Raw genomic sequence first — 25,037 nt, forward strand, 5'->3', positions numbered from 1 at the left:
TGTGTGTGTGTGTGTGTAAATGTTGGTGTTTTTGTTTGTGTGTGTGTCAGTCTGTGTTTTTTATATTAGTGTTTTGGCCCTGTGTGTGTTGAAGTTGTTGTTTTCGTGCATTTGTGTGTGTGCATCTGTGTTAAAAAAAATTTTTTAAATTGTATTATCAGTTTTTGTCCGTTATGTGTGAACGTGTCAATCAGTGTGTGTGTCAGTGCCTGAAGAGTGGGGGGTCTGGGTGGTCCCCTGGGTGTGTATTTAGCTCTAACATTTGTCGCTCCATCACAATGAGCGTCAGATGCTCTAAAACTAAAGCAGCATATCTAACCAGTCTATAATGGTAGGTAAAGACCGATTTCCCCTCCTAACTTCTTCGACAGAGTTATGTAAAAAAACAAAACAAAACAAAAAACAGTTGAAAGCACAAAGAGCTAGGTGATCCTATATTTCCCAGAAAAACAAAGCAAATATGAACTCACTTGTGTGTATTAGACCTTTTTTCCCCCCTGTTCCCTCTCCCATTAATCACCCCACAAACCCTCAGATTTAGTGTGACCTTTCTGAGTGACCAAACTACCAAGCCAGGAACCAGAAGACTAAACAGGCAAATTGTGCATCAAGAAGTTATGTTTACCTCAAACTGCTGCAACTGTTAAACGCTGCAAACAGATTGTTGCATCAGTAATATGATCCAATAATGTGAGATATAATGATTCATCAGTCACGTGGGGTATTATTCTGAACCAGTACTTGTACTACTTAAAGTACCCTTCACACTGACCTTCATCGTCTAGCTGTGTCGGCCTCTTCCTTTGGGCTTCTGTTATTGTGTTTCCTGTTTTTGCTTTGTTTCTAAAAGCACTCTTTTTTAACGGTGCTATATAAATAAAGTTATTATCATTATTATTACTATTTTACGCAAGCAACATTTTGAATGCATGTCCTTTCCTTGCAATGGAGCATTTTGATGTTTTCGTGTTTGCATCAACCAGGCACTTATAATAAGAAGTCTCAGGCCCAGAGGTTGGAAAGCTTTTCATATGAGTGAAGTGGAGCAAAAATATTTATCAAATATGTTAAATGTTAAATATCTAAAATTGTGGAGAATATTTGTAAAAGAAACACAAGCAAGTATTTCCAGCTTGTGTAATCCAATGTACTTGTGATCCAGTACAACACAGTTCCACTCATTTACTATTCACTGAAAACAAAACACCAATTGTAGGATTATATATTAGAGAAGTATCTTTCTTTCAAAACTCTTCTGTTGTCTACTTGAGCTTCTAGGTCAAATGAGGTTGTCTTTCGTTACTGCATTGCAGTTTAACCTATAAGCCACAAGGGGGCAGTATTACACAGGTGAGGAGATGGTGTGGAACTTTGCCAAGTGATCATGTTTGGCTGCCGTCCAATGTCTTATGTGTTTAAGTGTAAATCTTTATTTTCACACCTCAAAGCAGGATATGTGACGGGGATTTGAGTGAATAAAACAAACAATATCTTATAATATTTTGGGATAGCCCTGTTCCCTCCAGCCAGAAAGTGATGGTGCACAAAGTGTGCATTCGTCATCTTCCCCAGAAAGTATGAAATAACATGTCTCGGAGTCTCACGTCTCTATTGTTGCAGGCTGAAGACTGCAGAGCTCGGACTGAAGAATCATCCAGAGGCAACTGAGAAGCCATGAAGAGAGAGTCACTTCCCTGGTTGCCAAGACAACGTACCTGCTCCTCACTACAGCATCATCCCTGAACACAGAGACAGAAGTCTGTCTGATGTGGAAGCAGCAAGAGAGCTAGAGAGACCAACAGACACACAGTGAAAGGCACAGACCCAGCATGCATTATTACTGCTTCTGATCACACAAACAACTTCCAAAATACAATACAGACAAATATCTCACATTCTGATCAGGACTACACAGCTATTTCTCAACATTAAATATGTCATCCTTTCTAACTGTTTAACACTGACAAAAAGACACACACACATAAGGCATGATGGGAATAACTCACCTTCCAAACAAGCCTTTAGCACAGCTTACAATTTGACAGAACCTACTCGACCTCCTCATGAGTGGGTGGACCTGAAATTCAATGAAAGTAAAAAAACAAAGGTTACATCCATCCAGAGCTTTCAAAACGCAGCTGAAATTTTCAACAAAAGATCGTTGCAGAACTATTAGTATTATTGTAACAACTTTAAATGCATAACCCTTGAGTAAGGGGTTATTGAATTTTAAATATTTCATCTCATTTGGAGACTTACAAAAGCCAAAACATTTTCCACTTTAACTGACAATGACCTTGTTGGGTCTCTGTTGAAAAGAGAGGCATTCTGGCTCTGCGAAGCTAGTTTCTGTTAGGGTGTGCGAACAAACTCAAATGAAAAAACTTAATCAGTTTAAATAGATAAGACATGTACACCTTTATAGCCCCACAGCTTAACCCTCATCCCTCCAAACCAAAGAGATAAGTCAAGCCAAGTCAAATTTATTTATAAAGCACATTTGTCAGAGTGCCCCTCCCACTCTGATACTTTGTGATACTTCATATTAGGACCCATGGTAAACATGTACTCAACAATTAGTTCCATCTATAAAAACTGCATAAAAGGCGAAAACTTAAATAGGAGATGATTGAAAGTACATTCAAAATTAGGAACAAATGTATAGATAATTCATAAAGTATTGGAAAGATAGAATAAAGGACCTGTAAGATACTGATTGATAGAAATGTATACCTGAGAGTGCAGGTAATCCAGTGTTGGATAAAGCTTCATACAGGCAGTAAAGAAGAAATAAATAACAAAGGAATGAGCAACAGAAGTATGAGGGGTGGATGTGTGCCTATAGTGACATATCTAAATGTATCCCAGTAATGCTTGGTTAAATGTTAGGAAGTAAAATGACATCCCATCAGATAACATTTAGTGTTTTCATCAAGAGGTGAGATGTATTGGTTTTAAATTGTGTTTTAGAAAGGAAACAACCTACCTATACAGCCAGGAGAGCAGTCATTAGACACCTGACAAGAAACCTTGACCTCTGACTGAGACTTGGCTCATCTCTTTCGTGTCAGAGTTAGCACACACCAGTTTAGCAGCCTGTTCTTTTGCATCGTGGCCGCTTTTATAACAAGGTCAACTTCTGCAATCTCTAAATAGCATCATTAAGCAAGCTGGAGGTTCATCAGGCCTTTTACCCTTCCAGTATGCAATATTTAGCATGTTATAATAGTAATATTAGCATGTAGGAAAACCTTGTTGTGAGCAGTTTCCAACTTAGCTTCTACTGAAAAGCCTGTTGTATTTGAAAAGTCACCATAAGACTCCTAGCACAATGAGCATTTAAGGTGCATTTAAAGTCTTTGTTTCTAAGCCTGACATGTTTGCAACCCATGACTCAGCTGAATTAGTCCTTGACTGCTCCGTGCAAAAGAAAAGGAAAAAGAAAATTTTGACCCAATGGAGTTTTTTTTGTCTTTGTTAAACAGCTGAATTGGAGTTTTGCACCAGCAGCTTTATACTGTAAAATTCACATTTTTTGAGAATATTAAAAAAATTGACACCCTCCACACAAATGTAAACAAATCCACAGGTGTCAGCTCATGCGTACACTGAGATCTATGATTCAGAGGAATAACCCCTTAATATGCATTTCATTAAATATGAAAGGCATATAAATTGAATTGTATTTTGTCATGAAATACAGAAGCATCAATGGTTGCGTGTGTGTTTTGAAATCTGTATATGGCACATGAGCACACTCATGTGTAGGACAGTGATATAAGTTACTTTTCATACTACTTTATGTTTCTCTGGATGGCTGCCAAACAAGAAATCCCTTAATAAAGACTGCGTCATTTGAAAGAATATGTTTGTAGCTGTTGGTCCTAATCCTTGTGTCTTTTGTTCCTGGTGGCTAGCTTTAGAAATAAATTCACACTCTTTCTGCTGTCACAGCAAATCCAGAAGGTTATCACTAAAGCACCAGCTTCTGAGAACATACATCATGATAAGCAACAGATTTATATCTCGGCATAAAAAAGTTACTAACCTTTAAATCATCAGAAATTTGAACAGCAAAATGTAGAATTTACTAGAAACAAAACATGGATAATGCACATAATAAATAAAGAGAGTTATTATAAAAACTTCCGTCCACCCTTTCTTACTTGAGTGGAGCAGTGTCATACAAGTATTGGACCCTGGTCAGGAGCAGCGTCATGAAGCCAGGCCTGACAACATGTTTACCCATTCAGGCCAGATAACAAGGGCATATGCTGGCTCAGAGTATACGAAATCTATGAAATCAATTTTGTGCATGGATTCAGGGAACTTGGGATTGTGAAATTTAGCTTTATATTCTTATTGCAGTCTAAAAAATTAAATGAGGTATATTTGGATCAAATCTGTCATTAGGATGAACCTTTAACTGTAATATTATAGTATTTACAGCTGTAAAGCTACCTGTATATCCTGCTGCAGCAGTCTGCCAGGTGAAACAGAAAAAGGCTCTCAGCTAGCAGCATTACTAGTGCCAATCTCATTACTGAAATACTTTTTATTCTATCATGATATGCATGATCTTTGTGCATGTTGTAACCTATAATTGGAATATTGCATTTAGGTCTTTTGGGACCCACACTGAATTCAATGTTTGCATCAAACCTGAGGGCCTCTTTTTGTTTTCTTAACAGTGCTAATTCAACCGACCATGTTACGGAGGCGGGGAGGTATATGCTAAAAGTGTTGTAACAAGCAGCTAAAGCAGCCAATAGAAAGAGAATTCGTCGTTTAAATCAGCCAATGAGAAGAGCGGAATGCCGCGCTGCTCCTCTCAGGGCCCCGTAGGGGCGGTGCTTCTCGTCGAGGACCCACCCCTCAAGGCCGCGGGGTTTGGTTGCACACAGGCTGCAGTTTCAGTTTGTTTTATTCACCATTTTGAGTAGCTGAAGGTAAAAAAATTAAGAATATTTGCGTGTGGAGGAAAGGTCGCTGCCCTTCTTTTATTTTCACGCACTAGCTCGGACGGTGGAGTTGTGCGTCAACCTCGCTCCCCTCGGTGTTTTGCAGAGCGGGAATCTATATTTCTTTTTTTCCCTGTGCTTTTTCTTCTCCCCCCCTTTCTTACATCCGTAACCTCTACAGTATTCCTGCAAAATGTCAAGACCAGTGAGGTAGGTGTGCTAATTCTGTCCTCTGCTTTCCGTAAGTTAATAACGACACCGCGCTGGCAGCCATTGCAAATAACATGCACGTCTCGACCATGCTGTTTTTTATGAGCTGGGAATTTGTTTATTTCATGAAAAAATAATGGGAATGTGTGCGTGTGTGTTTCCTTCTCGTGTGTGCACCCTCTTTTTTCTAACATGGATCCCAGCGGTGTGGACTGTTCGCCATGTCTTGTGGAGATACGCGCAGCCCGCTGCTGTGTCGTGTCTCTCATGCTTTTCACGGACCCATGATGTGCATTGTTGGCTGCTATGTAGGCCAAGCGGAAAATTAGGCGTTGTGATTTAACCAGCTATGTTTTACGGCTCACTTAAGCCAGGCCTTATAATATTTTCCCTCTCTGGCTGAGAATGAGAATATGGCTACCCATTCAAACAGGGGAGGCTCTAAATCGCTAACACAACCCCCCCACCAAAACTGAAAAAAAAAAACGGTCGGAGGAGGAGGAGGAGGTGTCGGCCTCCGGATTTGATCTTGTTACCGCGCAGACTAGGCATGTCGGTGATGTAGCCCGCTTAACACCGAATTTAATTCCACGTTAAACATTATTTTTGCCATTTTCAAAAAGAGAGACAGTTATGTATTACTTTAAGAATCGTCGCTGGAAAAAGGGAGCGCGGATTTCTACATTTTTAGCGCTGGCAGTAAATTAACGCTGCTGGCTGACGTTTAGTGTTGTGACGTTCGGGAACGATCCGATTCTTTTGAATGGCTCTTTGGTGTGAACGACGGGAGCCGAGTTGTTCGCAGCAAAGAGCCATTCTTTTCATAGTTGTGCCCAAATTTCACTGCCTGCCCTTGATCCACTGCCCTTTATGCCGATTACCACAGGCAGAACTTTTTTCAACTGCAACTCCACTGTTCACAACATATTGCAGACGGTGAGCAACATTATAACTCTTGGCCCAGTTTGTCGTTTTTTTGTTTACAATTCCGTAGTCATACAGAGTTGTATCATAAATAATTGGCAAATCATTGATGTTGATTAAATGTTCCTCTATTATTCTGCTGTTTTCTTGTCAATTTTAAAAGTGTGGAATTTTTAATATGCATGACACAGGAGAATATAGTGCAGGCACGTTTGCGAGTCCGAGCACTCTCTCACCTCGGATCTTATGGCTCCATTGTTTTTTGAACGGCTCTCAGAAAGAAAAGTAGCCATAAGATCCGGCTCCCTTCATTGAGTCGTAATACCCAACACTACTGACGTCACAAGAAGGCGGAGAACTACAAAAAGTTGCCACACACCCCCACCAATGCAAGATTCCCAGTGTGATTATAATGCATAAGCTGTCTCCAGCCACTTTCAATCTAAATTAAACGTCCTTTAAACTTGATTAGACGTCATGTTATGTGATCAAATCTCACACAAAGTGTCAAAATTCGGTGTTTCTCAAAATGTAATGTTTCACTCAGAGCTATAAGTTCTTTCTTTATGGGATAATTAAGAATTAATTTATTTTATTTGTGATTAGTTGAAATTATTTAGGGGCTTTATATAATTATGGAGACTAGATAATAAGCTTAGGTTTATTACTAAAGAAAAATAAGAAAAAAAGGCCAAGTTGCCAGTGATAAATACATTTCTTGGGGCCTCCACTTGAACTATTGAAATAAATCAACCAGTTCTGATTTCTAAAAATGTTTCGACCACATATATTAAAGCTGGGGTAGGCAACTTTGAAAAAACAAACAGCAGAGTAAGTGATCATATTCACTCCCAAAAACACAAGACCGTGCCCTCCCTCTCTTACAGAGCAGGACGAGCCCTTCAGAGAGCTTTGGGAGAGGAGCACAGCATACTATCGCCATCACTTAATGTATTAAACTACCCTACTGTATTTTTTGTAAAGCGCGTTTGCTAGCTTTAGCTTGTTTACGACTCCACTTATGTACAATGAGAGCACAGGCAGAGTGTGCACAGGATGGTAGCAATCTAATCAAAATGAATGGTTCTGCTTAGCTAAAGTTAGCGACACCACCAGCTTCTCCTGAAGCTTTTTTATTCAGTGATTTTACCGATGTCAGTATCTTAACTAGCCTGGCATTTTATGTCCAATTCTTAATGTTTTTTTAACCAAAATTTAACTTCAGTGCAACAATGTCAGCAATGAGCGTGGCTGACATACCTGAACAACTGATTAAGGGACCTAACCCTGGCTGGTTTAATATCCCAAGTGTAAATTGAATGACTCTAAGAACTGCTAATGAATATTAATGGCTATGCTAATTATTTTTCTTTAGGTTATAAATTGTTAGAAAATAGAATAGTACGAATAACTTTTTTTCCACAGCCCATGGTAATGTCTTTAAAATTTTGTGTGGCGTCAACAACTTGATATCCAAAGTTTCGAGTATTTTTGAACTATTTTAAAGTCGGCTAATAAAAAGTTTCATTTTTGGCAAAACTTTGCTCCAATAGTCGTGAGTCTCCACTAGACACAGCCAGGGTGACGCACACCACCATTTTGCATGCAGGCTCCTTACAAGAAATAAAGGAAATGTCATTGTGTAAATGAGATGATAATATTTTAGTAAAAGACATCTTTATAGAAGACTGATTTGTTTGTGAAGTAGAATCATTAAGATTTAGATAACTAATCATCTGCCAAAAGGATGCTTTCTCTGTTTTTATGGCAAGCCTGGTCATTACAATTAAGGTAATTGTAAGTTTAAGGAAGCACAGCTAAGAGCCAATCATACCATAAACCATAAATGATCAACTGAAGGCCACCACTACCTCAGTGCATGAGATTATCTCCTGGTGAAAATCTGGCCCTCGTACCTCCTTTACAGACTCCAATTAAGTTTTTTAACTGTAGACTACATCAGAAATATTTTCTTCAATAAGCAATTCTTACTCCATTAAAAAGACCCTCAACCCATTATTCTGGCGTAGGTTTGACAAAAGCATAGATACTTAGACACTTTAACAATACCTGGTGTTTAAAATTATACGGTCTCTGATAGTTTTACATTAGCTAGTATCAGAAGACATGAAGCTGACAAAACAGATCTTCATGCTGATTTTTCAATCCAAGGCTGCGTGCAAGTGAAAGCATCGTTGGTTAAACACTTCAAGAGTTAGTGAAGAGACAGGGATTTATGATGAGAGGGATTTATTTGTATGATTCTTTATAGATTTTTGTTTTTGTGCCAAGTTAACAATTATCAAGAGGTCAGCTGATGAAACAGCTTCTCCTTTTGCCCTTGGTATTGACTGTCGTTTATTTAAATGCTTTGTATTGTATCAAAGTTAATAGGGTTACAACATTTTGGCTAAACCTTTTGTGGTCCTGCAATAAATGTAATGTCAGATCTTTGATCTTTTATTTCTTCCTAAAAATCTATCTCACACATATATAATGCAGCATTATCAGGTTTTTTCTTTAAAGTCGAGGTGAAATGAAAAATCATTGTCATTTTAATCCTTTTAGGTCACATCATCGGTAATATTGTGCATCTATTTGACATTACAGTCCAAAAAAATACAGAAAATCAATTTCTTCGTATTCTTATATCAAAATCCGATATTTTTTTCTTCCAGTAAAACTAAATTTCACGCGTGCTTACGTAAGTTAGCACCAAACAATTTCAACCAATCAATCTGCATCATTTAGCCGCAGAGCACCAAGAATGCTCGGTCAGTTAGCTAGCTCCTGCGCTGTGGAGAACGTCTGTCTACGCCCACTTCTCAACGATCAAATCAAATCCCTCTAATGATATGTCCCGCCTGCACGTCCTGTTTCTCTCGGAAATACGTTCTGATACGGAAGCTAGATACTCTCAAAGTGCCGTTTCAGCTTGACTTTAGTAAAAGACAGGGAGCAAAAGAAACCATAAACGGTTGGCTACATAACCATCCATTCATGAAATGAAATCACAAACTTCCCCTTACATCGATAATCTATTTCAGTTTCTTGTTGAAAGCAGAGGTTGGGAAAGGAACGGTGCACTTTAAGAATTGAAACCAAAATGTAGCCCTAATCGAAAAATACAAGAAAACCATAGATTTCCTAGAGAGAGTCCTAACACTGTGCCATGCAGTGTGCTTAAAACTACCTTGTTGTGTATCGATCCTCCACACATCATGAATTGTCTCATCAGATTTACACACCAAATGTTCCACAATTTAGTAACTCACTAAAATTGAGCTGTTTGCAAAAGTACGATGTGATTGATAATGTCTGGAAAGTGTAGTGTGTTTGTCACTTGCTGCTGTTGCACACATGTGAGGCTTTTACTGTGGTCAGTGTCGGCATGTGTGCCTTGTGTTGTAATCTAAGTGCTTGTAAAAGTTTATGGCACTGTTACCCCTCCCCCTCACTTCCATCCCCCACCACACACACACACACACACACACAGAACAGGGATATTTTCAACAGTGATATATAACCTGGTTAGGATCCACAGGTAGTTTTCCAGGCAGCACTCGCAAATGATCTGTGGTGCCCTCAGTTGTTCAGTGTGATCAGTGCACCAGATCCCTGTGTGCCAATGATTTAAGACCTCTACATGTTTAAGATATATTTTTTATTTTCAGATTTAATTCATTTAATTTGACCTTGTTGTTTTCTTCTTGATGCTTTAAAGCCTTTATGTTCTGTATGTAGAGCACTGTTAATTGCTATTCACTTCGGAAAGATGGGGGATCCTGCACAGAAACCGCTTCTAGAGGTGTGTGTCACCTGAACTCTAGTTGGCTGCTGTCACCTGAAGCTCTCTTCATACACTTTGCCAAATTGGCCTTGGAAACTGTAGAAGGCCGACCAGTGTCCAGTTCAGGGCTCCTAAATGGAGGCAGTTTGTGGCTTTTCAAACCAAATAATAGAATCCAGAAATAATTGATACACAGTTACTTGTTGCCTGCTTATGAATTGCTTTACATGAAATGAAAAGAAAAAAGCTTTTGTAAACCATCACACTCCAGCACCCATTCACGTCTAGGTCTATTATCATGTCGTGTCTTTTCCCTTTTTGTAGGTGTAATCTGATGCAATGTGTGTACTTCTTTACAGGAACAGGAAGGTGGTGAACTACTCACAATTCAACGAGTCTGACGATGCAGGTAAGAGAGGCTCAACATGTGTTTTTGTATGTGGTAGTAAGGGAGGGCGATCTGGATAAAATCCTCCATTTTTATGATATTTTTTACTTAGTGGTTAAAACATGCATTTATAGTGGCATCTGGCATATTAATAAATTTATACTGAAAGTGATTTAAACCAACAAGTGATGAGTAAAAACTTAATGTTGGGCACAGAGTTGTGGTTGCCAACATAGGCTATATAAACATTACTGTGCCAGTCCTTGCACTTTCTGTCGCCTGTGATGTTTCACCCATAAACCTTATAGAGGACCTCCAGATGTCCCTCTTTGAGAAGCACATTAAGAGAGTTTGTTCTTGTGTATGGACACATGTGAGTGAAAGACTCACAGCTTTTTCTCTCTCTGCAGATGAGGAGTATGGTGAGAGTAAGCCTAAGAAGGTGCGCGCAGCCCCTCGTGAGCCAAAGCACAAGCGCTCAAAGAACTCACAGGATGACAGGTGAGCTCTTGGTGTAGATTGGTTTGACTGGCAGTGTATACCAGCTTTCAACAGTAGGTTTTATGCTATGACCTTTTCAATACATAATGTAGCTTTGTGGTTCTCTTGAATGTATGGCACATTTAGAATTGTAGAAGCAGTAGCAGGCCTTAAGGATGGAAATTTGTTGGAATAATACTGAACACTGTAAAACACACATGTGGTCAACAATACAGTGCACTACAGTGAAGGTTGACATTAGCTACAGTCAGCATTGGTCAGCGGATCAGCTTCCCTTAGCTCTGTACAGTCCCAGAGCACATAAAAAACTGTAGTTTTGGTTAGATTGTAGGGCTGCATGATATTGGGGGGGGAAAAGACATTGTGCTTACTTCTTGTTCTGTGATGTTTATTACGATCTTTAAAACATACAGGCAATTATACCAGATAAGCGCAGTGTTTTCATGTAAGTATACAATTAACGATCATATTTTTTGACTATTTGGGACTTTTAATTTGAATATCCTCCTTAAACCACACTCAGTGATCCTAACACCCACATGAAAAAGTAGAGATAGTACAGGTATATATATATATATATATATATATATATATATATATATATATATATACTGTAGAAACACAAAGGTTGTATATATGTTCAAGAAGGGCATAGTGTACTTTTATCAGGTGGTCACTTCCCCTATTCACTGCTTACAAGCCAAAATTAATCCTAAAAATTGTGACAAATATTTTGAGAGAGGATCAGAGCAAGCTTGTTCGGAGTCCACACTCCAGGCTGAAGTCGCTCCTTCTGATGCGACACCTTAACCGTCCTGTACACAACCATGCAAACATTGGCTGTGTGACTTACTGGAGCATTATGAAACGATACTGTGTATGTGTTCAGGAATCTTACGCAATATACGTTCAAGACCTAAAGAAATTAATATTTAATGCACAATCCTGCACGGAAATTCAGGCTCTGATCCATCAGAGGCAGATGCACACAGTCAGCAGCAGGATGTAGCAGAGCAGGTGCAGTAAGGGAGGAGACATAGTCTTGGGTAGACTACAGAGGAAAGAGCTAGTTGATGGAGTGTAGTTTAAGATGGGAGACGGCAAGGTGTGCTATAGCAGTGTTTTCGGTAGAGCAGTGGTGAGCTGGAAGAGTGCAGAGAGAAAGAAACTCAGCTGGAGGTAGCTGTTGGGGAGAAAGGGGAGCTGCATTCGATGTATCACGGGTGCAGCGTGTGATTAACTACTTTTGTAAAATCTAATAGGGGTTCTCCATGAGCCCAGGTCGGCACGCTTAATAGCTTTTGTGTTTTCCTCCCTGGCTCCTGTTTATAATTTAAGATATCAGCCTCATTTATTAAATCAAGGGTCACAAAAAGGAAAACATAAACAATAAATAATTTGAGGCACTTGGGACAGTCTTTCCTCACAGGCGTTGATGGTTTTGAATTCAGTATTACAGACACAAGTTGTGTGTCGAGTTAAAAAAAAGAGAGCTTAATAGAGAAGATCAAATCCTGTCCACTTTCACATCTCTGTACTCATGGAGTGGGTGCTTGTTAGATTGTAGATTTCCAGAGTTGGTAGAGGATTGTGGGATTTTGTCACTCTTCTCTTCAGTGGACTAAAAACTTCATCAATATGGTTAGGAACTGGCAAAAACTGCCTGATGCACATGCACCAATTAATCATCTCCTACTTTTGAGTGGTCTTTGAAAATAGCCACTGTGATAATAGCAGAAAATTAGCCATCTGGCCTGCCGTTTATCAATGTGATTCATTAACATCTTTGTTTGAGTTCACAGATACTTTCTAGCTGGAAAACACTTATTATTGTAACCAATAATATTCTTTTCTCCTGGTGCTTTTCACAGTTACCAAACAGTTCAAGTGTATGATTGAATACACGCAGGTCAGATTTGTGACCTGACAAACAGAGACACATATGTGACTAAGAGTAAATCTCATCAGTCTTAAATCTTATCCAGATGGAGACAATTAAAATGACAAGTGCAAATGGGGACTGAAACAACTTAAGAGGCAGCTTATGGTCAGCAGATCTAAAGAGTTTCCTGCAATCAACAGTGCGATGCACAATCTGTCAATTTATGGCACCCATTGCTTGGTGTTAGAAAGTACGCATTGGTACCAACACAATCTTATCCTCCCCATGACCACCTGTGTGATGATCATGCTGTCTTAGCATGTTGGTATTTTATACCTGCCTGGTAGGCATCATATGAAATAATCACAGAGGCCTGTAAACAATTGTGAGTGCCAAGTCTGAGAGAGTTTACCTTGTAGGAACCCTACAAGGTGATTGTGATGTTGTGATGTGAATGTGATTGTTTCCTTAATGTTTTTTTTTTTTATTTATTTTTTTTTTATAAATGAGCAAAAAATGCTACATTTAAATTTTTCCTCGAGCTTTTTGCAAATGTGAAATGTAGGTAAAGGTCTTTGCCTTGTGCAACATCTCTTAATGTACCCATACTCTCCTTTGTTCCAGTGAGGAGTCTGATGACAAGCTCTCCAAATCCAAAAATGATTCTGCAGGTAAGTCGGTCTATTGTCTGATTTTTAGACGAGGAGGTTGGCTCAGGCGCTCTGTATGAACATGTAGAATTTAATTATTGGACACTGAAAACTGGAGAGCCAGCTCACTGACCTCCCTCTGTATTGCTGCTGCAGATGACTTCGGAAGTGAGGATGAGGACAATGACTTTGGAGAGGAGGAAGATGAAGATGGAGGAAGTGACTATGAAGAGAAAAGAGGGAAAAAGGCAAAGAAAGCCAAGGTGGAGAAGCCCACCAAGAGAGGGCCGAAAAGGAAACGGGCTGCAGGTAACCATCCCCTTTCTTCCTTCCTCATATCAACCTGATCACATAAGATTATATTCTATAAAATGTAGTGCTTTTTATACATGTTATGCGAGATGTAGCGTTATCATATGTTCATGTAGACATTTATACGAACCCATTCATTTCAATAACAAGACATGATTAAAAGTTTGATCCAGAGTTTATCAATTTGGTACCGTAAGTACCGTGGTAAACCAATTTATTTTGTTCTCCTACATTTCTAGATTAAACACAGACTAGTTGTCCACTTGTTAATTACAAACCCCAAGTGATGATGTGGGTTATTCCTTGATGACTGTTGATGAGTGAATAAAGCTGTTTAACTTAACAGTCCTTGATGGATTCAGGATATATTTCATAGCCACATTTAACTGTTTCAACAGCTTAATATGAAGTACATATGCCGTTGAAACAGATAAATATGGCTATAGAATATATCCTGAATCCAGTAAGGACTGTAGAGTCAGATAATAGGGTTGCTAGCGGCACAGTTGACTTAGCCAACAGGAGTTGTTGCTCTGAATATAACAAATGAAAATAAAAACACTTATCAGGATATAAATGTTGAATATAAAAGTAAAATTAAATGGATGAGAAGCTTTTTTAAGTTACAACCATTAGCTGTAAAGTTACCCACTATTAAGCCAATGCTAAAAGTTAACTTTACGTACAGATAAAACAGTCAGGTGCTAATTATCAAAGTGTGTTTACAGGAGTTGGAACATAGTTGGACATGTGGTACAAGGTTCTGGGCAGGACTGGGTGTCGATATGGATTTCTCAATTCGATTCGATTCCGATTCACAGGGTCCAGATTTGATTTGATTTTTGTTAGGGATATTTCAGTTACAATATCAGTGCACCTCTAACCTGGTGCATTATCAAAATGTTTAATGTTTACATTAAGAATTGACCCCAAAGAAGTTGCATCATGTACTTTTTATATAATATGACCAACACACAGCAGTCAACTGACATCTGGCTCATGGTTTTGATTAAACCAACTGGGCTTCAACTTCTGAGAAATGTGGCCACGAGATCTCAGCGTGAAGAACAAAGCCACACGAGAGTTATACTGTATAACAACATGCCGAAAATACACTCGCGGCCAAAGCCGATGCTAACAGAGAGTAACATAAACACACAGTGCAAAACTAACTTACATATTCATGGACGCACACGCGATAAAAAGAGTCGATCACTGATGTCTCCATAATAGTTTGCAGTAAACAAGTCCTGGCATGTCTCCCTCACTGCCGTGTCGAGGGGATGCACCGACTCCTGCTGCGTTCAGGAGCGCTCAGAAATGTGAGTGATCAGACACGTTTATACAAATTTTTAAAGATCGATCACGGGATTTACTAATCGATATTGGGTCATTCAAATGAGAATCAATTTGAATCGGAAAAATCTGGGTTTTTTTTTTAAATAAATGGTCTCAAGTTAGGTCACTGAAGTCAGCATAGCACTGAAGACTACAAGCTTGAACATTAGAAGTATTTGGAAGTGTGGAGTTATAAAAAAGTGAGCTGACCAGACCTCTGAATCCTCATCCCTGCTTGAGGACAGCAGATTGAGAAGAAGCTTAACATACCTATAACCATGTAGGGGAAAATTAAAATCTCGGCACTTGCAATTTTAAATTGGCACTCATTTAAGATGTTGATTTAAAGCGATTACACTTCAGCCCTGCTTCAAACCTTTTCTTCAGGTTGTCCTGTAAATGAGATGGGAATTAAATTTTGGAGCACTTTGCTGGATACATTTCCATAATGGTATTTCTTGAAAAAAAGATCCCAGTTTTAAGATTAAACACAATTATGTTTGAGTTAATCACTGAAAAGAACTATGAAGGGTTTAATCATACTGTACCTAAATGTTAACATGTGAATGTCTAAGCTAAGCGTCTGACGGGCGGCGCTGCATGTACCCTGTCAGACATGCTCTGAATTTATTCCTCTCACATCTCCAGCTGATTGTGACTGATTGAGTTGTTTTCCTTAAACGCTCCTATACACTGTGACGCTCTGCTATGATTTATTACTGTGAGACGCACTTTTGATTGATAGGCCTGATCAATCAATCACTGTCATCTGCTGAGCTGAGTCTGATAGACGTTGATGGCGTCCCATCTTAATGATGACTAAATGATGTTCTAAACAAGATCCATATTAAATATACACTCTGCTTTTTATCCCTTTTTTAAGGATTTTTGTTTTGTTTTTTTAAAGGTGTGGGTTTTAATTTAAGTCTTTTATGTGGCTGATTTATGCTGCCAAAATAATTGTCTTTATATTTCTGCCTCATCAGTGTTCAAATGATTAACTAACCTTTCCTTACTCAGGAAAAACCACTCAGCTGTCTTCACTGTGGCTTTTCTTTACACAGATAAACTGTAGGTTCCATTTACAGGGATTGTAATCCAGTACTGCTTTGCTTAGTTAACCAGAATACAATCACTGTTCAAAGACCAGCTCCAGTCATGTTTTAAGGCATGCTCTGCATTGTGTCTGATATGTTTTTCTGCAAAATATGTTTAATTACCTCGTAAAAATCATCCTTCTCCCTCATTGAAAATTCCCAATCTGCATAGTCCCCGCCCACTATCTACTATGTTTCTCCTGTCATGCCATCGTTTAGTGGCACCTTGTTGAAACTTAGCTAGCTTGAAATGTATTTAGTCCCGTCCATTAACGGGATTGGCTCCTTAGGTTTGTGACGTCTCAAACCTGCCAATCTGAAAACGTGTTGTGCAGACAGGCCCAGCCATGGAGATGACTGTCCCTGATATGTCTTGTAGCACATGAAAAACACCACATGGAGATGTTTACAAGGTTAAACACTTGATATTCACTGGAGGGGGTCTTTAACAGGATGACAGTTGGTAATAGGAAAACACTGAAAGCGTTCGGAAATATAAGCCACAATCGTGTATTCTTTGTGACACTGTTTGTGTCACCATGCATTGCTCAGAAACTCTGAGAGAATAGAGAGTGACACTTAAAAGAACAAAAAGAGGAAAACAGAAAAAAACTGAACAATTGTGTATCACTTTTATTGAAATCGATGTCATTGTCACCAACACAGTTAACTTACAAATATAATAAAGTGTTCTTGGTGTTGTGATAAAAGGGCGTTAATGTGTTATGACAGTAGTGGAGGTGCTGAGTAGCTCAGTGGTGTCTGCTCTGCTGCAAACAGCAGCATGGAGCTTGTAAAAATACAGTAACATGTCACAACAACAAGTCTAAGACTGTATATATACCTGCTAAATCCACAGCCTTGTGTGACTGTGTGTGTTTCTGCACAGATGACAGTGACGATGAAAGGGAAGTGAGTCGAAAGCGTACAGTTCGCCAGGCGGCCTCCAAGGCTGTGTCCAAACAGAGGGAGATCCTGCTGGGGGATGGAGGCAGCGAGGATGAGGAGCACGAAGACCAAGAGGAGTCTTATATGGACCGTAAGTTGAACTACACTTTATACTGATTCAGCAGCACAAACCTTCACCAAATGCTTCATTTAAAGCATAAGCAAGCGGTCACACAGTATACAGAAGTAGATGTCTGATGTGTCGTAGATTCATAAAGGTTAATTCAAAGCCAACAATGCGTATCACATTAAAAGTTACTTTAAAGCAGTGATGCTCAACTCAGCAGTCTGCTCCCCATAAGAGGTTATAGAAACACCCTTTTTATGCACACGATTCTATTTATTTATTTGAAGATTCTTTTTTGTCCTGTTTCTGTTTGCAGCTGACGAGTCCGGCAGTGATGAGGACTTCATGGTGGAGGACGATGATGACAGTGACTATGGTCACTCCAAGAAGAGAGGCAAGAAGGTGATTCGACGGGGACGACCGGACAAGAAGGAGAAGAAAAGCCCCAAACCCCGACTAAAGGCCACAGGTGAGAAGCCCAGCGTCACACTTTAAAGAGAAACTGCAGTTCTAACATCTACATTTATTTAACACCAAGAACTGTAAAATCAGGGATATAAGTCGCACGGGAATGTAAGACGCAGTCTGTTTTGGGGGTATTCCAGAGGGAGAAAGGTTTTCTATTGCTATTTATTAATGAAAATTGGTATACAAGTTATTTCAACAGTATTACACTTTATTTTCATTTAAAACACTTTGAAAACACACAAATTACAACCTACCGTTTTCACCATCCTGCTAGCTACTGGTGCAGTAGCCAGCGGTACGGTAATGCTGATTGTTGTGAGGGTGGCGGCTGCAATGGCGATCATGACGGTGCATGTCTGTGACGAAGCGTTAGCAACAATCAAGTTAGTTTTCTCTCAATTAAAACGGCGAGGAAAACACAAAACAGCACTGTGGCATATTGTAAATGGGGGACGTTGTTGTGGCTTGGACCTGGGAACAGTTTAATGCACAACCTTTGCGACAGAGTCTGGGTAAAACATCGTAACACAATAACGTACCTCTCTGCATTTTGTACTAGTATATTGGTACCGCACAGGTATATAGGACGCAGCCGACTTATTAAACATGCGTCTTATACCGAATTTTACGGTACGTGTGTGTGTAGTTCCACCTTTAAATGCTTGCAGTTCCAAACTTACAATAAGACTTAAAGATATCTTTGCAGATTAATGGTTTTATGCTAAGATAACAACATAACATTAGTGTTAATAAATGTGTTCAAGAGGAGTTGTTTGGACGGATTCTTTAAGGTTGTACAGATCCATGCTTGCCCCCTGTCTTTGTGTTATGCGAAGCCAAGAAGGCGAGCCGGCGAATTGCCCAAAAAGTATTTGACTGTTATTAGATGAAGGTTAGGCTGAGCTGAGTCAGTCTGAAAAGACTGAAAAGCAGGGCGTTGATTAGGGACATTTGTGAATGTTTTATTGAAGGTGTTAAAACAACAAAAACATTGAACCACCACAAGATGTCGATAGAAGCACAGGCTGTAAACAAGCCATTTGTATTTGTATGCCATTTGAATTTGAGGAAAAAAGTAGCATGAATCTTTTTTATTTATCCTACATTTTTGCTTGTCTTTTCCCCCTCAGTGACCCCCAGCCCTATGAAAGGAAAGGGGAAGGGGCGCCCCAGTGCCAAGGCCCTGGAGAAGAGCTCACCCAAAGAGGAGGAGGAAGAGGAGCCCGAGAGTCCCCTGGAGGAAGAAGAGGAAGAGGTCGAGAAGAAGGAGACTTCCCCCGCCCCCAAGACGACAAAGGAGCCTGCAGGTGGAGATGAGGAGGAGGAAGATGAAGAGGAGGAGGACGGCTCGGAAGAGGAGGCACCGTCTGGAGAAGACTAGAAGATGGTACCCACTGAAGCCCATCCTCCATGTCTCTCTCTCTCTGTCTCTTCTCAATGTTCTTTTGTTGCTCTAAGTTCAGAGTTTTTTCCCCTTTTTATTTTGTTGGTTGTTTTTACTTCCTGGTGGCCTGGCTCAATGGTTTGGACTTGGTGTGCTCTTTCTTGGTTTGCTTCTCCCCCCATCCAACCAAGATATCGTACTCACGTGATCACACAGTGTATGTGAGGATTTTATTTCTTTTTTTTCACCCGAGTCACAACATTCAGCCTTTCCCACCCTCCTGTCTTTATCCTTTACATTCTGCATTAGTGTTAACCCAGACAAATCTGCCTTTCCACCAGCTCAGAGCTAGTGAGCATCCGTCCTGAGTGTGAACAAACCAGTTCACTTGTGTTTTTTCTCCTCCCTTGGGATTATCAGTGATCTGACACGACTGCCACACAATAATTTTCCTGTTTATTTTACTGATATCTGTGATTACAGGGAGAATTGTTCAGAGCTTCTCAGTATCAGGAACTAAAGCGCTGTATTTACTAAGCGACGTTGCGTCAACACACACAGGGCTGAAGCCGTCACCCTCTCTTTGGTACTTTGTGCTTTTAAACCAGCAGCATGTTTTAACAGGGCAGCGTTAGTTAGGAAGCTGTTTTAAAACCTTTAAATCTGTTCGTTCAGTTAAAGCTGCATCTCTTAATTTCATTTTTTAACATCGCTCTGCTTGTATCAGACTATATTTGGTGCCCTGACCCCATGTATTGTGGCTGTGTGGAGAATTAATTAAAGCGTGTTATTTAGAAAGATTTTTCGCTTGTAGCTGCTGCTTCGTAGGTCAGTCCAACAGTTGAAGGTGTGTTCTGTAGGCTGTCTGATTGGTGGGTCACCGCTTAGTGTTCACTACATTTTGAACCATCACTATCACTCGTTTCAAGCCAGCATGTGTGTGTTTTTATGTACTTGTTTAATATATGCTTCGGATAGGGGTTCATCCTGTTAGAGGGCTTTCTAATTTTCTCTCAGCCAATCAGCTGCTTGTATGAAACAGTTTCTGTTGTTGTATGTTGGGCTGATGCACCACGCTAAGTGACTCCACCTTTTTAAACACACACAACCCCCACCTCCCTGCATGGCTACAGCATCTTCTGAACATTCAACCCCTTGTGCCAGGCACCCCTGAATCTTTTTTTTTTGTTTGTTTTTATTTTGAAGAAATGCAAGAAGAGATGTTTCTTTTTCTGTTGAGAGTTAAGAAAATGAATGTTGTTTTTTCTCCTGTTGGTTCATTGTTTTAATTCTCTATTCAGATTTTTTTTGTAATGTTTGTTTTTTAAGAAAAGAAATAAAATGTATCTTGATTTTAAAGAAAAAAAGTTGACCCTATCCAATCTGTTCTGCCTGATGGTTGGACCAGCCATCCTTCAGTAATCTCTCTTGTCCTTTCATCCAATCCCTTTCTCTCCCTCTCTCATAGTCCCATCAGCTTAAAGGTTACTGTTGGTATCCATGTCCATTTGTTACTTGGAGCTTTTCGTTCACCCATTAGTATTTTAAAAGCAGATTTTCAGTTTAGAAGCATACAGTACTGAGGCTCAGATGTGATTAAACCATTGAAGTAGGCAGCTCAGTAAATATCTGGCATTCATTTATTTTTTAATGCCTTAATTTCATTGAGTTCAGTAGTTTAGCGGTGGTTCTGAAAATGTCGTCGGAGGCCTGAGAATGTAACCTGTCCTCATGTTTTTCGGTCTTTGCTACAAGCGGCAAATTAGCCTTAGAACAAGTCAACAATTTGTATGATCAGCCGACCATCCAAAGCCATAAATGATCTCAAAACTAGTGACTCAGAGATCAGGTGCAGCACTTGTGAGATTGTCCTTTTTTTGAGTAGTGTTTTGATGTCAAAGGAAAAAAAAAATAGGAAGAAAAAGGCTGCTATTGTGATCTTGGGAACATGAATAATTAGGCTTTTGTCAGGTGAAATTCTGATTTGTCCCAAGGCTGCAATACGAATCAGTCCTGGATGTGTAAAGGACACACTCGAACCGAGTACCTGGTTCAGAAGCACATTCAATTGTTTTACAAATGTCCTTATTAGCAGGTTAGTGTGTTTTTCTACATTCAGTCCTGAATTGGCACCCAATCCTTAATGTCGTTTTAAGGCAATTGGATATAAAAAAATAAAGTTTGTTTATACGAATCTAAAGCTCAGAGAACCCTGAATGCAGTAGGATCAGATACTGTCCTGTAGTTCACAGCGTTGAGGGCTTGACTGAGGGTCCTCTCCGTCATCTCACAGGAGGCACATGGCATAAGGCTGTGAATTTCCTCCTCTTTCATCCATTCTACGATTTCTTCTGTTGTACTGTTTTTGATGTTTTTTTCTATCTACCTTCAGTTGTACTGGCGATGTAAATGTAAGCCAAGTTGTGATTCTTACAGGAGACCAAGAGAAGCTTTTGTCAGTGTGGAAAAGGAACGCTGAACTCTTGAATCTTTTGCATGTTGTGGAAAAAGTGCGAAGCGATGATGATTATAATGATGCTGGTGATGGCAATATTGTGGTCTTACAAAAAAGTATTAACAACAACGATGTTGATAATGTTTTGGTTTCCCAGCTTCTAATAAAGGCAACCTACTTTTTATAAGGATTTAACTACTTGTTTTGTGACATTGAGCTCTGTGTAATGTTCCTTTGGTCATATTTTATAAGGATGAGTAGTACTCTGTGTCTGCCACTCAGTGGCACTGTGTGCAACAACAGCAAACTGTGTTTAAGTCTAATGAACAGACTGCTGATATACTAATTTTAGATCAAAACAATACTGAAGCACCTGTTGGCTATAAAGAGAAGAAGACAAATAGAAAGGTAGAGTCTGGTTTAAAAAAACAAAACAGAAAAGAAATAAGAGCACATTACAATTGAAGGTCTGTTTTTAAATGTTGGGGAGGTGTTTCACAATATATTTTTAAAAAGGTTCATAAAGCTTTTTGTTGCTCCAGAGAAATGTGTGTGAAGCCTGAGAACTCCTCAAATGATGTCACTTGAGTCAGCATAGGTTTGGAGTATGTGCTACAGTTAGCAACTACTCGCATCACAGTAACTGTGGGTTGTTGAGTTGCTTTCTGGTTAATGTAGGAACCTGCTAACTGTTATCTATGAATATTAATTTCCCCCTTTCCCCACAACAGGAAATAGTTTAACCACTAAGGCCAACTGAGAACAACAACTTATGACGATAGACCACTCTGTGTGAAAACTAAACACAAAAACTACATGCAGATAAAATCAATGTTTATAAACTATAATTATATTAAATAATAATTATTTAACATCAGGTAAGTATTTTAATATCTTCCAGTTCATTGTTGTGGTTCACCAGCAGCAGGCCACAGTTTTCTGAGGATGAGTTCTGATAGAAAAAGCAAATAGTATCTATTGTAAACAGCCAGAGTTTATTCTCTGGAGTTTCAAGGTACCACAAACACAACTCCATATTCTTTATATCCGTTATTGCTGCTAGGTGGCTGCTGGGTGTGAATAGCCATAACTGAATCAGAATCAGGGTTTATTGCCAAGTAGGTTTACACATACCGGGAATTTGTTTTTGTGTTTTGGTGCAGAACAATTTACAGGACTCGAATAAAAATATGTAAAAAAAAAACTTAAATAGAATAAGATATAAAATAGGCAATAAGAATTTTTTTAAATCTATTCGTATAAAACAAAATATGTACACCAGGTGTAACTAAAAACTGTTCAGGTGTGCAGGTTATTAGAGAGTGCAAAAAGCTTACAGTATAAAATTAAGGGGGAGAAACTGTTCCTGTGTTGGGGGGCTTTTGGTCCTGATGGACCCCAGCCTGTTGCCAGAGGAGAGGATCTGTGTTTCGGGGTGAGAGGGGTCGACCACTACTTGCACGCCTCAGGCTCTGTAGGTGTGCAGGTCATGGAGAGATGGCAGGTTGCAGCCAATCTGCCCTCTTTGCAGAACAGATGATACGCTGCAGTCTGGCCTTTGCGGTGGCAGCAGTGTACCAGATGGTGATGGAGCAGGTGAGGATTGACTCAATGATGGCGGTGCAGAAGTGCACCATCATTGTCTTTGGCAGGTTGAACTTCTTCAGCTGCCGCGGGAAGTACATCTTTTGCTGTCCCTTTTTGATGAGGGAGCCGATGTTCAGCTCCCACTGGAGGTCCTGGCTGATGATGGTCCCCAGGAAGCGAGGGTGATGGGGGCGCGTGTGGCTGCTTTCTTTCTAAAATCCACAACCAACATCTTGTTTTGGTGTTTCCACGTAGCTGGAAAGTCATCTAATGAACGCAGAGTCTTACAAGTAACAATATCAACCACTGAAAGTGTCTTTCAACATATTTCATAAGATGTTATCTTGCTTTTTGTCAGAATGAGCCCTTTTCTTCAACAAAATTTGATCTTTTCATTTTTACTGCCCCCTGGTGGTGCAAAGGGGGGGTTAAAAAACAGCCCTGAACATTTAATGCAGTTTAAAGAAAGAATGTACTGGAATTGCTCAAATTAATTAAGCTTTCTCTCCATAATTAATGGTTAAAAACGCCTGAAACAAATGACTGACTTTATTTTTACTGATGATTTTTGCTCAATTGTTTTCTTTTTCTCACTTTTAAATTCCAATGACACCACACCACTGAGAAGGTCAAGAAGGAGACAATGATGGATTTAAAAAATAAACACCATCAACTAACAGCAAATATGTTTTTTCAGATCAATATACAGCAGAACTCAGATGTTACAATAACTCATCATTACAGTAAAAAGCAGTTGTAATGACCGCATGGGAGTCCATTTATCTGTGTCGAAACAACAATGATCAGTAATGTCTCCCCTCTCCCACACATTTCACACCTGCAGGAAACGTGTCTGTATGACAGAAGTGCTCATATTCTTCCAGTAATAGTGGTTTGTCTATGTGTTAAGCCGTGAATGTCTCTTCCCTCTGCTTTCCTTTCTACAAGTTGTGGATGAGTGTATCCGCTCCTCAACACTCAATTGCAGGGGCTTTAACACTTCACTCTGAGTATTACTCACATGCTAAACGATATTTGAGGTCACCCTTTAACAGACAAGTGTCCAGAAAGCAGCCGGCAACATGGTCTTCATGCTGAGAACAACAAAGTGAGTAAACTGCTTTATTCATCACCATCTGCTCATCAGTCTCAAAACGGGCAGAACATCACTGCTTTCTGTCCTCCCATCCATTCATTCAGATATATCATAATCATGTTTTGTTAGTCTGACTCACTTCTTTACAAAGGTTTTCCTTTGCAGTAGGTTATTATTAGCAGAACATAGCTGTAAAGGTTTTTGATGTCTTCAGGAAACAACACACATCACATCATATTGCCTTTGGTGTTCTAATATTTCTATAGTCTGTCCTAAAGAGTTAAGATTGACGTAAAAAAAAAAGAATCAAAACAAAAGTTTGGGGTAAAACCGTAGACATAATAAGCCAGTGATCATACCACACCATGTACAGCTGTAGCTGCTCAGACACTGAGGGGATTAACCCATTAATGACTAATAACTACATTTAGTTTGTTAATGAAGAGTCCCACAGAATGTTTTTTCTGTTGGAGGTGGAAACAACATTTGCTGTGGAAACTTGTTTGCAAACATATTTGCTCTTTGTGCAGGAGTTTTTTATTTTTGTTATCGTTTGTTGCTCAGTTGGCCACTGCCGGCCTATTTTTATACTTTAAACGTAAAATGTAAGCTACTTTTTGTACAGATTTCAGAGGATTATGTAGTTATTGTGTAGTAGTAGTAGTAGAGTGTGTGTGTTTGTGTGCGCATGCATGCATGCATGCTTAAAAGTGACAGGGATATTTTGTTTGGATGAATTTGAGAATAAAACAGTCATGTTGTTCATAGAGTAATCCCCACAGGACAACCCAGAAACATTATAGAATACCAGAGAAAAGTTCTGCAAAATATGACAACTGGAGAAAGAAAAAGCAGTGCATAATCACAATTATTTTTGAATATAAATTGTAAGAGTCTATACTATGTGAATGAAGAACTATGAAGATGTGATATTCCTAACCTGTTGGTTCAGATGTTTTGTTGTGAAAAATTATAAAAC

The 25,037-nt window shown here is 39.4% G+C and overlaps 1 protein-coding gene across 1 annotated transcript; it reads left to right on the forward strand.

Annotated features, from left to right (window-relative positions):
• Positions 1 to 4,889: 4,889 nt before the first annotated feature.
• On the forward strand, positions 4,890 to 21,570 carry nucks1a (nuclear casein kinase and cyclin-dependent kinase substrate 1a). Its single transcript, XM_069678463.1, has 8 exons — positions 4,890 to 5,171; positions 10,245 to 10,294; positions 10,684 to 10,774; positions 13,281 to 13,327; positions 13,463 to 13,615; positions 16,943 to 17,092; positions 17,385 to 17,537; positions 18,667 to 21,570. Exons 1-8 carry the CDS (start codon positions 5,155 to 5,157, stop codon positions 18,915 to 18,917), a joined length of 912 nt encoding a protein of 303 aa, XP_069534564.1. The 5' UTR covers positions 4,890 to 5,154; the 3' UTR covers positions 18,918 to 21,570.
• The last annotated feature ends 3,467 nt before the right edge of the window (positions 21,571 to 25,037 follow it).

The sequence above is a fragment of the Semicossyphus pulcher genome, unplaced genomic scaffold, assembly GCF_022749685.1.
Source record: "Semicossyphus pulcher isolate SPU_LCO1_2020_fin unplaced genomic scaffold, fSemPul1.0.p SCAF_3, whole genome shotgun sequence".
NCBI classification, from domain to species: domain Eukaryota; kingdom Metazoa; phylum Chordata; class Actinopteri; order Labriformes; family Labridae; genus Semicossyphus; species Semicossyphus pulcher.